Source organism: Pagrus pagrus (assembly GCF_965226575.1).
Source record: "Pagrus pagrus genome assembly, contig: HAP1_SCAFFOLD_71, whole genome shotgun sequence".
Taxonomy (NCBI): Eukaryota; Metazoa; Chordata; class Actinopteri; order Spariformes; family Sparidae; genus Pagrus; species Pagrus pagrus.
Window position 1 is genome coordinate 1 of NW_028175392.1, and position 14,245 is coordinate 14,245.

Below are 14,245 nucleotides of genomic sequence, written 5' to 3' on the forward strand. Positions count from 1 at the left end.
CTCCTCTTCATCATCCTCTTCTTCTTCTTCTTCTTCCTCCTCGCTGCTCTCTGAAGTCGTCTTCTCTGTTTCTGTGCGTTTCTGTTCGCTCACAGTTCTGCTGGTTTTGCTGTCCGTTGCTCTCCGGTCCAGCTGAGGAGCTTTAGAATCCAGCTTCAGTTTTTTGACCTCGCTTTCTTTTCCCTCTTCCTCCTCCTCCTCTTCCTGTCTTTTCTGACACTCTTCTGGTTCTGATCCCTCGCTTAGCGCCCTTGTCCCCTGGAAGGCAGGCATCGGCATTGACACGACGGCTTTTCTTCTCTTCTTTTTCTTCTTCTGTTCGTCCTCGCTGCTGTCCTCCATGAGGGCAGCGAGGATCTCCTCTGGCATGATGCCTTTCTTCGGAGCAGGTTGTTCAGCTGGACCGGACTTGGGGTTAGCTTCTTGTTCAGAGGAGGCGCCGGGGATGCTGGGAGCTGTAGTCTGTTGGGATTCTTCAGCTAGCCTCTGGAGATCAGCGAAGGAGATCTCCAGACGGGTGACGTTGGAAAACATGGCTTCATAATCAGAATCTGAACTGCAATCAGCTGATTCCAAATCCACATCTTCATCCTCCTCATCTTCATCCTCCTCACTTTCATCCTCATCATCGCTATCTGATTCTGAGGAAGGTGGTTTTACGACAGGAAGGACTTTCATCTTCTTTTTACTCGGTTTACCAGAATCCCCTCTCTGCTGTGTGGAGGAGGGTTTCCTGGAGGCGAGATCATCTTCTTCATCTGTTGAATCGTCCTCTTCTTCCTCAGCTTTACTTTTCTTCTTTGTATTTCTCTTCTTGTCTGTGTTGTTTTTTGGGAGCTGTTCTGTGGCGGGCAGAGTCAGTCTCTCCTGTGGTGGAGGAGGAGGAGGAGGTTTCCTAGCGGCGAGGAGTTCATCCGTGTCTGCAGAGTCGTAGTCGTTCTCTTCTTCGTCATCTGGGCTTCCTGAAATCCCCAAGAAAAACTTGTTCAAATAATAATGCATTATTTTGAAAATTTTGTACGACAGTAACAGCAGTGGTTCCTCCAAGAAATGGTATCATACAGCTCCACTTTCAGAGAGATGCTTACGATATTAATGGTCTTAAAAGAGGAACTGGTGTTTCGTGTCGTTACCTCTCCGCTGCTGACGGGAGCTTCCAGACTTCACCAAGTAGTCGAGTCCGACCACTTCCAGTTTGTCCTCGTCCACTTCCTGCTGCAGTGCAACATGGGAGTTGTTCTGAGCCTGCACCATTCTGCGGATTTCCTCGTCTGAATCGATATCACCGTCAGTCACTGCCCACCTCCTCTGAGCCGGTCTGTGGTTGGTTGGTTGTTCATGTCCGTTGGTGACCTGATGAGCCTCAGTGTGACTGACAGAGGTGACGGTCTGCTTAAAGCTAAGAGGACAAGGAGGAAACACAGTGATGGGAGCAGAATAACACTGAGAGAGATCTAACAAGTGTGAGATCAAGTTACTGTAAGTCTCAATACTCAAGTCCTTAAACTTTGAGTTTTGGAGCAGAAAACATCAAATCTTTACCTTGCTCTTCCCACGGTATTATGGGAGTTCACCACGTCTGTCCGACTCTTCTTGGGTCTCGATGGCTCAAACGGAGGGAACTCCCCACGCCTCTTCTTGCTGATGTCATCATCCCCTCCCTGTAGCTCCCAGGTGAGCTGAGTGACGGGTGTGTGCTGGTCCTCGGTGGACCGGTCCAGCTTGCGGATGTTGTGGCTGTATTTGGACGGGTCGTACTTCACGGTTCGAGCTCTGCTGCCTTTCTGACACCGGAGCTGCAGAACGGGGAGGACTCGTCCGAATTTACTGACCACCCAGTCCTGAAACCAGAGCACCCAGAGGACAAGTCAACAACTTCGCCCTCACATGTGACGCTGTGGGTCACATTCAGATGAGTACTGTAAATACTCCACTAGTGGCTTGGGCCTTTATCTACTTCAGTGTCAGAAGATGACCCGGCATGTATTAGGGACCAGCCTTTATATGTTCGTGCTGGCCATGGCCATTTTCAAATAACAAAAAATGGTATGAGCCTAAAATGATCAATTGCTTGGTTTCTACTGGATCTTATGTCCACACCAAACTGAGTTAATGCCCATCACTCAAAACCCATTCTCTCTCTCTCACACACACACACACACACACACACACACACACACACACACAAACACACACACACACACACACACACACACACGTCCTGATTAAAACAGGAAGCGGTAGATGATGAGATGATGTGACCTTGTGTCCTGGTATCTCAGTCCCCGGCACCGCAGCCTTCATGTTGAAGTTTTCCACGCCGGCTTTGCTCAGAGATTCCAGCATCTTCTGTCTCTTGTCCTCAGCTGCAGGCTGCTGCTGCTGCTCTGCTGCTGCCTGCCGCTCCTCAGCCAGTCTGAGACACAAACACCACAAACTCAGCACCGACTCATATCAGGAAGAATCCATCATCATAGATCATCAGAGGTGGAATATTTCCTCAACTACTATAAGAAGCTTCTTGTCCCTCAAGAATCACTGGAATCACTTTGAATTTGAGGTGTTCTGCATGTTTACACGAAAAGCAATTTACTGATTAACTGATAAAAAAAAAATCTCAAGATTAGTTGAAAATGAAAATAATCGCTAGTTATAACCCTTATATGTCACCTTCCTCTAGTTCCATAGTCATATTTGTGTTGATATTACACGCTGAAGACTTTCACGGTGAGGTGAACACGACTGTACCTGTGCAGGAAACTCTCCTTGGCTGTTTCAATCTGCAGAGTTCCTCCTTTCCATTTTGACTTGTTCAGCACCGTCAAACCTGCAGAGGAAACACATTCATCTCATACCGGTGATACAACACAAGCTATGTTGTCAGTTATGGTAAACACAAGGTAGGAGTCACCAACACAAACAGGTCATCACGTTGGAATTGAATTGTGCAGTGATTTTCCTGATTCTGTTTTGTTTGAAGATACCAACATTCACAGAAACTGATCAGTGAAGTGTGTTATCTCCCGAAACTGACAGCGTTTTCTTCTGTTTGAAGTACAGTAACGCCTGAAGGCTGAGTGACACTAAATGATGTGTTCACACAGAAGGTTCTTACAGCTCTCAGTCTAAATACACATTTCACTTCACTTACACTTCTTCAGGTCGCCCTCTGAAATGTTGATGTTGATGTAGCCAAAGGTTTTGTAAGGAACACCTGCAGGAGAAGAGCGAGAGTCAGAACATACACAGGTCACTGAGGAGGATCCCTGAATTTACAAATATTAAGCATCAAAGTATGATTTATACCTGCTGCAACCACAACAATTGATACAATAAAAAGACGCCTCAAAATGGTCACGATATGATGGTAAGGGCAACTTTGATTATTATTAGCTTCAGCTGATTTCTATGAAAATCAACCTGCAGAGACTCGCAGAATACATCACAGTCACCTTTATTGTGGTTGGTCAGAGTGACTCAAAGTCACTGTAAATGAGGGTCAAACCTAAATGTAATAAATAAATATAAATAAAGTTTGAACGAAAAAGTCACATAATCCTGTTTTGGTGATGTTTTTATGAGCAGTATTGGTGTGAAATCACCCTGTCCGTTTGTTTAAAGAGGCCATTTTATAATTTGACATGGATGTCAGAGTGTTATAGTGTGTCTTGGATTCCTCACCCTCATCGTCCCTCCTGGTCCGGAGCTCCACATCCTCAACCTCTCCAAACTTTCCGAATCGATCCTTTATATCTTTCTGGGTGATCGAGTGGCTCAACCCGCCGACGTACAGCCGCCGCATCGCTCTGTATCCACTGTGACAGTATCACTGTACAGACAACAAGCACCAGCGTCAGCCATTTAACTGCCAATACATTCGTACACTTGGATGAACCGTAAGGTTTCAATGTGACTACTTGCTCCTTTACTCTATAACAGTTTTGACAGTACATTTGGAAATGCCCATTGTTTTGTTTATTTCTGTGTACAGCTCTATACATTGTTAAAACAGATACATTTTACATATTCATATTATATCTATATTGATGATTATTGACTTGCGGTACTCGCTCTTTCCTTTTATTTAGCATGTTAATTGTCACAGTTATTTACCAAAAAACAAAGCCAAATTCCTTGTACGTGAATCCTTAATTTTTAGGTTTTTGGACTAAAAAGGGACAATCAAAGTCGAGTTGTAGATTCATAACTGGTGACAGCTTCAAGAATCATCACTAAAAGTTGGATAAGTCAGCTGGAAGAGATCTGCACTTTGTATCTTCATAAAACCCTTGTAAGTAGCCAGTACAAACTAAGGCTTCTTATACGATCATACAGATAAATCAACACCTCTCTCAGACAAAAAAAAGTGGACATCATAACCTTAATGAAGACAGTATTCATTGAAGACCTATTAAAATGCATTAGCTGCACCTGGGTGGATCCAATAAACGTGTATGTATCATGTCACCATGATCACAGAGATACTGCCTGCATGGACCGACTACGCTAAGAAAAAAATTGAATAAGCACGTTAGTGAAAGCAAAACGGACATTTTCTTCACTACCGACGTTGGTGGACTTTAACGTCTCCATCCAGCTCAGCCTGAAGATCTGCACTGAGTCTCTAAAAGAGCTAAAGCAGCGCCACACAGTCTAACGTAGAGCGATATGTCTCAATACAGTCACTGTTAGCTGAGCTAAAGTGTCATCGTAATCAAATAATACGTTTGTTTAATATCGACATTAAATCCAACGAATGTTTACCTCACATGTATCCAACTGGTGTTACCGTTAATTCTGTCCGGGCCTGCAGTCCTGCCGACTTTCCCTTCCGCAGTTGTTTCCGCAAAAAACGAAACGTTCCGCTGAGGTTTTATTCAGATTCAACAACAGTTTTAGAAAAACACAAATAAAGCCAGAAATGTATGTTGGTATGTACATCGATGAAAATGTTTAAATATGGCGGCTTGACCAAAGAAGATTTTTTTTCCTCTTGATTAGCGGATCAATACATCTGCGTTACACTGAGGTGAAGTTAGTTTTATGTTGGATGACGACACCCAGCGGCGCCTCTTCCTGAGGTTCACACCGCACTGGAGGCTGACTGAGGGACCATCAATAAATTACTCTATTGTTTGATTGATCTGCACAAAAACAATGTTTCTTCATGCTGACATGATGATATTAGTGAAAATTATGGTTAAAAAAAATGTCTAAACTGATTTCATGTAACATTTTGATTACTAATGTGTTATGTCTTTAACTTGTAGGTTATATTTTTGGTAAGATAATGGCTCTTATTCAATAACTTCATGTTACCAATTGACTCAAATTCAGTGCAGAAATGTCTTCCTGTACTGGCTGAATGAGACACACCACTTTTTATTAGATTTATGTGGAACTTTTGTTTTTCAAGAATATATGAATGAAAAGTTACAATTATTCATGAATACATCGGCCAATTTTTTCAATAGCTGTAACCATTCAGCAACAACTACTTAAGAGAATGAATGTTGCCAATTTTTTCCAGGGTCTTTTGGATGTTCAGGAGAAGTTTAAACCTGACCCCGTTCAAAATAAGCAATTGATTAAGTTCAGAATACCCATACAGCAAAGAGCCTCAGGTTGGACATGAACCAGGGGCCTCTGCAGCAAGTACAAAACCTCTGTACATGGGATAACCCCCGTACCAAATGAGCTAATGGGCTTCTATATTTCCATTATCTTTTAAATAAGAGTCACTTTTTTTCATAAAAACGTTGGCCGATTTCTTCAATAGCTTCCAGGTTGTTTGACCGATTGACTCGAAATTTTTCCCAGACGTGGTCCTATACTGGCTGAAAGAGACACAGCAGGATTTGGGTGGCATTTGTATTTTTGGTGAATATTTTAGTGAAAAGGGACAATGACATTTCATGACGCTGGCTTAAGGCTACGGTAAGGGATAGGGTTAGTGTTATAGGGCTAGGGGTTCGGTAGTCTTTTGACTGATTGACTCGAAATTGATCACAAATGTTGTCCATACTTGCGAAAGAAAAAACAGCAGGTTTTATTGGACTCGGGTGGAATTTGTATTTTTGGTGAATATTTTAGTGAAAATCCGCCATTTTTAATGAAAACCTCGGCCGATTTTTTCAATAGCTTCCAGGTCTTTGGACCCATTGACTCGATATTTCTCCCAGACGTGGTCCTATACTGGCTGAACGAGACACAGCAGTCCCCATTGGATTCGGGTGAAATTTGTATTTTTGGTGAATATTTTAGTGAAAATCTGCCATTTTTCATGAAAACCTCGGCCGATTTTTTCAATAGCTTCCAGGTCTTTGGACCGATTGACTCGAAATTTCCCCCAGACGTGGTCCTATACTGGCTGAACGAGACACAGCAGTCCCCATTGGATTCGGGTGAAATTTGTATTTTTGGTGAATATTTTAGTGAAAGGGGGTCATTTTTCATGAAAACCTCGGCCAATTTTTTCAATAGCTTCCAGGTCTTTGGACCCATTGACTCGAAATTTCCCCCAGACGTGGTCCTATACTGGCTGAACGAGACACAGCAGTCCCCATTGGATTCGGGTGAAATTTGTATTTTTGGTGAATATTTTAGTGAAAATCTTCCATTTTTCATGAAAACCTCGGCCGATTTTTTCAATAGCTTCCAGGTCTTTGGACCCATTGACTCGAAATTTCTCCCAGACGTGGTCCTATACTGGCTGAACGAGACACAGCAGTCCCCATTGGATTCGGGTGAAATTTGTATTTTTGGTGAATATTTTAGTGAAAGGGGGCCATTTTTAATGAAAACGTCGGCCGATTTTTTCAATAGCTTCCAGGTCTTTGGACCGATTGACTCGAAATTTCTCCCAGACGTGGTCCTATACTGGCTGAACGAGACACAGCAGTCCGCATTGGATTCGGGTGAAATTTGTATTTTTGGTGAATATTTTAGTGAAAGGGGGCCATTTTTCATGAAAACCTCGGCCGATTTTTTCAATAGCTTCCAGGTCTTTGGACCGATTGACTCGAAATTTCTCCCAGACGTGGTCCTATACTGGCTGAACGAGACACAGCAGTCCGCATTGGATTTGGGTGAAATTTGTATTTTTGGTGAATATTTTAGTGAAAATCTTCCATTTTTCATGAAAACCTCGGCCGATTTTTTCAATAGCTTCCAGGTCTTTGGACCCATTGACTCGAAATTTCTCCCAGACGTGGTCCTATACTGGCTGAATGAGACACAGCAGTCCCCATTGGATTCGGGTGAAATTTGTATTTTTGGTGAATATTTTAGTGAAAGGGGGCCATTTTTAATGAAAACCTCGGCCGATTTTTTCAATAGCTTCCAGGTCTTTGGACCGATTGACTCGAAATTTCTCCCAGACGTGGTCCTATACTGGCTGAACGAGACACAGCAGTCCCCATTGGATTCGGGTGAAATTTGTATTTTTGGTGAATATTTTAGTGAAAATCTTCCATTTTTCATGAAAACCTCGGCCGATTTTTTCAATAGCTTCCAGGTCTTTGGACCCATTGACTCGAAATTTCTCCCAGATGTGGTCCTATACTGGCTGAACGAGACACAGCAGTCCCCCTTGGATTCGGGTGAAATTTGTATTTTTGGTGAATATTTTAGTGAAAGGGGGCCATTTTTCATGAAAACCTCGGCCGATTTTTTCAATAGCTTCCAGATCTTTGGACCGATTGACTCGAAATTTCTCCCAGACGTGGTCCTATACTATCTGAACGAGACACAGCAGTCCCCATTGGATTCGGGTGAAATTTGTATTTTTGGTGAATATTTTAGTGAAAGGGGGCCATTTTTAATGAAAACCTCGGCCGATTTTTTCAATAGCTTCCAGGTCTTTGGACCGATTGACTCGAAATTTCTCCCAGACGTGGTCCTATACTGGCTGAACGAGACACAGCAGTCCCCATTGGATTCGGGTGAAATTTGTATTTTTGGTGAATATTTTAGTGAAAGGGGGCCATTTTTAATGAAAACGTCGGCCGATTTTTTCAATAGCTTCCAGGTCTTTGGACCGATTGACTCGAAATTTCTCCCAGACGTGGTCCTATACTGGCTGAACGAGACACAGCAGTCCGCATTGGATTCGGGTGAAATTTGTATTTTTGGTGAATATTTTAGTGAAAGGGGGCCATTTTTCATGAAAACCTCGGCCGATTTTTTCAATAGCTTCCAGGTCTTTGGACCGATTGACTCGAAATTTCTCCCAGACGTGGTCCTATACTGGCTGAACGAGACACAGCAGTCCGCATTGGATTTGGGTGAAATTTGTATTTTTGGTGAATATTTTAGTGAAAATCTTCCATTTTTCATGAAAACCTCGGCCGATTTTTTCAATAGCTTCCAGGTCTTTGGACCCATTGACTCGAAATTTCTCCCAGACGTGGTCCTATACTGGCTGAATGAGACACAGCAGTCCCCATTGGATTCGGGTGAAATTTGTATTTTTGGTGAATATTTTAGTGAAAGGGGGCCATTTTTAATGAAAACCTCGGCCGATTTTTTCAATAGCTTCCAGGTCTTTGGACCGATTGACTCGAAATTTCTCCCAGACGTGGTCCTATACTGGCTGAACGAGACACAGCAGTCCCCATTGGATTCGGGTGAAATTTGTATTTTTGGTGAATATTTTAGTGAAAATCTTCCATTTTTCATGAAAACCTCGGCCGATTTTTTCAATAGCTTCCAGGTCTTTGGACCCATTGACTCGAAATTTCTCCCAGACGTGGTCCTATACTGGCTGAACGAGACACAGCAGTCCCCATTGGATTCGGGTGAAATTTGTATTTTTGGTGAATATTTTAGTGAAAGGGGGCCATTTTTAATGAAAACCTCGGCCGATTTTTTCAATAGCTTCCAGGTCTTTGGACCGATTGACTCGAAATTTCTCCCAGACGTGGTCCTATACTATCTGAATGAGACACAGCAGTCCGCATTGGATTCGGGTGAAATTTGTATTTTTGGTGAATATTTTAGTGAAAATCTTCCATTTTTCATGAAAACCTCGGCCGATTTTTTCAATAGCTTCCAGGTCTTTGGACCCATTGACGCGAAATTTCTCCCAGATGTGGTCCTATACTGGCTGAACGAGACACAGCAGTCCCCATTGGATTCATGAAAACCTCGGCCGATTTTTTCAATAGCTTCCAGGTCTTTGGACCCATTGACTCGAAATTTCTCCCAGACGTGGTCCTATACTGGCTGAACTAGACACAGCAGTCCCCATTGGATTCGGGTGAAATTTGTATTTTTGGTGAATATTTTAGTGAAAATCTGCCATTTTTCATGAAAACCTCGGCCGATTTTTTCAATAGCTTCCAGGTCTTTGGACCGATTGACTCGAAATTTCTCCCAGACGTGGTCCTATACTGGCTGAACGAGACACAGCAGTCCGCATTGGATTCGGGTGAAATTTGTATTTTTGGTGAATATTTTAGTGAAAATCTTCCATTTTTCATGAAAACCTCGGCCGATTTTTTCAATAGCTTCCAGGTCTTTGGACCCATTGACTCGAAATTTCTCCCAGACGTGGTCCTATACTGGCTGAACGAGACACAGCAGTCCCCATTGGATTCGGGTGAAATTTGTATTTTTGGTGAATATTTTAGTGAAAGGGGGCCATTTTTCATGAAAACCTCGGCCGATTTTTTCAATAGCTTCCAGGTCTTTGGACCGATTGACTCGAAATTTCTCCCAGACGTGGTCCTATACTGGCTGAACGAGACACAGCAGTCCGCATTGGATTCGGGTGAAATTTGTATTTTTGGTGAATATTTTAGTGAAAATCTTCCATTTTTCATGAAAACCTCGGCCGATTTTTTCAATAGCTTCCAGGTCTTTGGACCCATTGACTCGAAATTTCTCCCAGACGTGGTCCTATACTGGCTGAACGAGACACAGCAGTCCCCCTTGGATTCGGGTGAAATTTGTATTTCTGGTGAATATTTTAGTGAAAGGGGGCCATTTTTCATGAAAACCTCGGCCGATTTTTTCAATAGCTTCCAGGTCTTTGGACCGATTGACTCGAAATTTCTCCCAGACGTGGTCCTATACTATCTGAACGAGACACAGCAGTCCCCATTGGATTCATGAAAACCTCGGCCGATTTTTTCAATAGCTTCCAGGTCTTTGGACCCATTGACTCGAAATGTCTCCCAGACGTGGTCCTATACTGGCTGAACGAGACACAGCAGTCCGCATTGGATTCGGGTGAAATTTGTATTTTTGGTGAATATTTTAGTGAAAATCTTCCATTTTTCATGAAAACCTCGGCCGATTTTTTCAATAGCTTCCAGGTCTTTGGACCCATTGACTCGAAATTTCTCCCAGATGTGGTCCTATACTGGCTGAACGAGACACAGCAGTCCCCATTGGATTCATGAAAACCTCGGCCGATTTTTTCAATAGCTTCCAGGTCTTTGGACCCATTGACTCGAAATTTCTCCCAGATGTGGTCCTATACTGGCTGAACGAGACACAGCAGTCCCCCTTGGATTCGGGTGAAATTTGTATTTTTGGTGAATATTTTAGTGAAAGGGGGCCATTTTTCATGAAAACCTCGGCCGATTTTTTCAATAGCTTCCAGATCTTTGGACCGATTGACTCGAAATTTCTCCCAGACGTGGTCCTATACTATCTGAACGAGACACAGCAGTCCCCATTGGATTCGGGTGAAATTTGTATTTTTGGTGAATATTTTAGTGAAAGGGGGCCATTTTTAATGAAAACCTCGGCCGATTTTTTCAATAGCTTCCAGGTCTTTGGACCGATTGACTCGAAATTTCTCCCAGACGTGGTCCTATACTATCTGAACGAGACACAGCAGTCCGCATTGGATTCGGGTGAAATTTGTATTTTTGGTGAATATTTTAGTGAAAGGGGGCCATTTTTAGTGAAAACCTCGGCCGATTTTTTCAATAGCTTCCAGGTCTTTGGACCCATTGACTCGAAATTTCTCCCAGACGTGGTCCTATACTATCTGAACGAGACACAGCAGTCCGCATTGGATTCGGGTGAAATTTGTATTTTTGGTGAATATTTTAGTGAAAGGGGGCCATTTTTAATGAAAACCTCTGCCGATTTTTTCAATAGCTTCCAGGTCTTTGGACCGATTGACTCGAAATTTCTCCCAGACGTGGTCCTATACTGGCTGAACGAGACACAGCAGTCCGCATTGGATTCGGGTGAAATTTGTATTTTTGGTGAATATTTTAGTGAAAATCTTCCATTTTTCATGAAAACCTCGGCCGATTTTTTCAATAGCTTCCAGGTCTTTGGACCCATTGACTCGAAATTTCTCCCAGATGTGGTCCTATACTGGCTGAACGAGACACAGCAGTCCCCATTGGCTTCATGAAAACCTCGGCCGATTTTTTCAATAGCTTCCAGGTCTTTGGACCCATTGACTCGAAATGTCTCCCAGACGTGGTCCTATACTGGCTGAACGAGACACAGCAGTCCGCATTGGATTCGGGTGAAATTTGTATTTTTGGTGAATATTTTAGTGAAAATCTTCCATCTTTCATGAAAACCTCGGCCGATTTTTTCAATAGCTTCCAGGTCTTTGGACCCATTGACTCGAAATTTCTCCCAGATGTGGTCCTATACTGGCTGAACGAGACACAGCAGTCCCCATTGGATTCATGAAAACCTCGGCCGATTTTTTCAATAGCTTCCAGGTCTTTGGACCCATTGACTCGAAATTTCTCCCAGATGTGGTCCTATACTGGCTGAACGAGACACAGCAGTCCCCATTGGATTCATGAAAACCTCGGCCGATTTTTTCAATAGCTTCCAGGTCTTTGGACCCATTGACTCGAAATGTCTCCCAGACGTGGTCCTATACTGGCTGAACGAGACACAGCAGTCCGCATTGGATTCGGGTGAAATTTGTATTTTTGGTGAATATTTTAGTGAAAATCTTCCATTTTTCATGAAAACCTCGGCCGATTTTTTCAATAGCTTCCAGGTCTTTGGACCCATTGACTCGAAATTTCTCCCAGATGTGGTCCTATACTGGCTGAACGAGACACAGCAGTCCCCATTGGATTCATGAAAACCTCGGCCGATTTTTTCAATAGCTTCCAGGTCTTTGGACCCATTGACTCGAAATTTCTCCCAGATGTGGTCCTATACTGGCTGAACGAGACACAGCAGTCCCCCTTGGATTCGGGTGAAATTTGTATTTTTGGTGAATATTTTAGTGAAAGGGGGCCATTTTTCATGAAAACCTCGGCCGATTTTTTCAATAGCTTCCAGATCTTTGGACCGATTGACTCGAAATTTCTCCCAGACGTGGTCCTATACTATCTGAACGAGACACAGCAGTCCCCATTGGATTCGGGTGAAATTTGTATTTTTGGTGAATATTTTAGTGAAAGGGGGCCATTTTTAATGAAAACCTCGGCCGATTTTTTCAATAGCTTCCAGGTCTTTGGACCGATTGACTCGAAATTTCTCCCAGACGTGGTCCTATACTATCTGAACGAGACACAGCAGTCCGCATTGGATTCGGGTGAAATTTGTATTTTTGGTGAATATTTTAGTGAAAATCTTCCATTTTTCATGAAAACCTCGGCCGATTTTTTCAATAGCTTCCAGGTCTTTGGACCCATTGACTCGAAATTTCTCCCAGACGTGGTCCTATACTGGCTGAACGAGACACAGCAGTCCCCCTTGGATTCGGGTGAAATTTGTATTTTTGGTGAATATTTTAGTGAAAGGGGGCCATTTTTCATGAAAACCTCGGCCGATTTTTTCAATAGCTTCCAGGTCTTTGGACCGATTGACTCGAAATTTCTCCCAGACGTGGTCCTATACTATCTGAACGAGACACAGCAGTCCCCATTGGATTCGGGTGAAATTTGTATTTTTGGTGAATATTTTAGTGAAAGGGGGCCATTTTTAATGAAAACCTCGGCCGATTTTTTCAATAGCTTCCAGGTCTTTGGACCGATTGACTCGAAATTTCTCCCAGACGTGGTCCTATACTATCTGAACGAGACACAGCAGTCCGCATTGGATTCGGGTGAAATTTGTATTTTTGGTGAATATTTTAGTGAAAGGGGGCCATCTTTAGTGAAAACCTCGGCCGATTTTTTCAATAGCTTCCAGGTCTTTGGACCCATTGACTCGAAATTTCTCCCAGATGTGGTCCTATACTGGCTGAACGAGACACAGCAGTCCCCATTGGATTCATGAAAACCTCGGCCGATTTTTTCAATAGCTTCCAGGTCTTTGGACCCATTGACTCGAAATGTCTCCCAGACGTGGTCCTATACTGGCTGAACGAGACACAGCAGTCCGCATTGGATTCGGGTGAAATTTGTATTTTTGGTGAATATTTTAGTGAAAATCTTCCATTTTTCATGAAAACCTCGGCCGATTTTTTCAATAGCTTCCAGGTCTTTGGACCCATTGACTCGAAATTTCTCCCAGATGTGGTCCTATACTGGCTGAACGAGACACAGCAGTCCCCATTGGATTCATGAAAACCTCGGCCGATTTTTTCAATAGCTTCCAGGTCTTTGGACCCATTGACTCGAAATTTCTCCCAGATGTGGTCCTATACTGGCTGAACGAGACACAGCAGTCCCCCTTGGATTCGGGTGAAATTTGTATTTTTGGTGAATATTTTAGTGAAAGGGGGCCATTTTTCATGAAAACCTCGGCCGATTTTTTCAATAGCTTCCAGATCTTTGGACCGATTGACTCGAAATTTCTCCCAGACGTGGTCCTATACTATCTGAACGAGACACAGCAGTCCCCATTGGATTCGGGTGAAATTTGTATTTTTGGTGAATATTTTAGTGAAAGGGGGCCATTTTTAATGAAAACCTCGGCCGATTTTTTCAATAGCTTCCAGGTCTTTGGACCGATTGACTCGAAATTTCTCCCAGACGTGGTCCTATACTATCTGAACGAGACACAGCAGTCCGCATTGGATTCGGGTGAAATTTGTATTTTTGGTGAATATTTTAGTGAAAGGGGGCCATTTTTAGTGAAAACCTCGGCCGATTTTTTCAATAGCTTCCAGGTCTTTGGACCCATTGACTCGAAATTTCTCCCAGACGTGGTCCTATACTATCTGAACGAGACACAGCAGTCCGCATTGGATTCGGGTGAAATTTGTATTTTTGGTGAATATTTTAGTGAAAGGGGGCCATTTTTAATGAAAACCTCTGCCGATTTTTTCAATAGCTTCCAGGTCTTTGGACCGATT

At 43.0% G+C, this 14,245-nt stretch overlaps 1 protein-coding gene across 1 annotated transcript; it reads right to left on the reverse strand.

The window, feature by feature from the left end:
- Positions 1-3: 3 nt before the first annotated feature.
- LOC311253925 (uncharacterized protein) lies at positions 4-4,863 on the reverse strand (the record flags this gene model as incomplete). Its single annotated transcript, XM_084384380.1, has 8 exons — positions 4,765-4,863; positions 3,682-3,829; positions 3,152-3,214; positions 2,749-2,827; positions 2,263-2,416; positions 1,543-1,841; positions 1,134-1,399; positions 4-962 (listed from the first exon to the last, which is right to left on the reverse strand). Coding segments are annotated over exons 2-8 (1,941 nt in total), but the record flags the coding sequence as incomplete, so codon positions are not given.
- Positions 4,864-14,245: the final 9,382 nt, after the last annotated feature.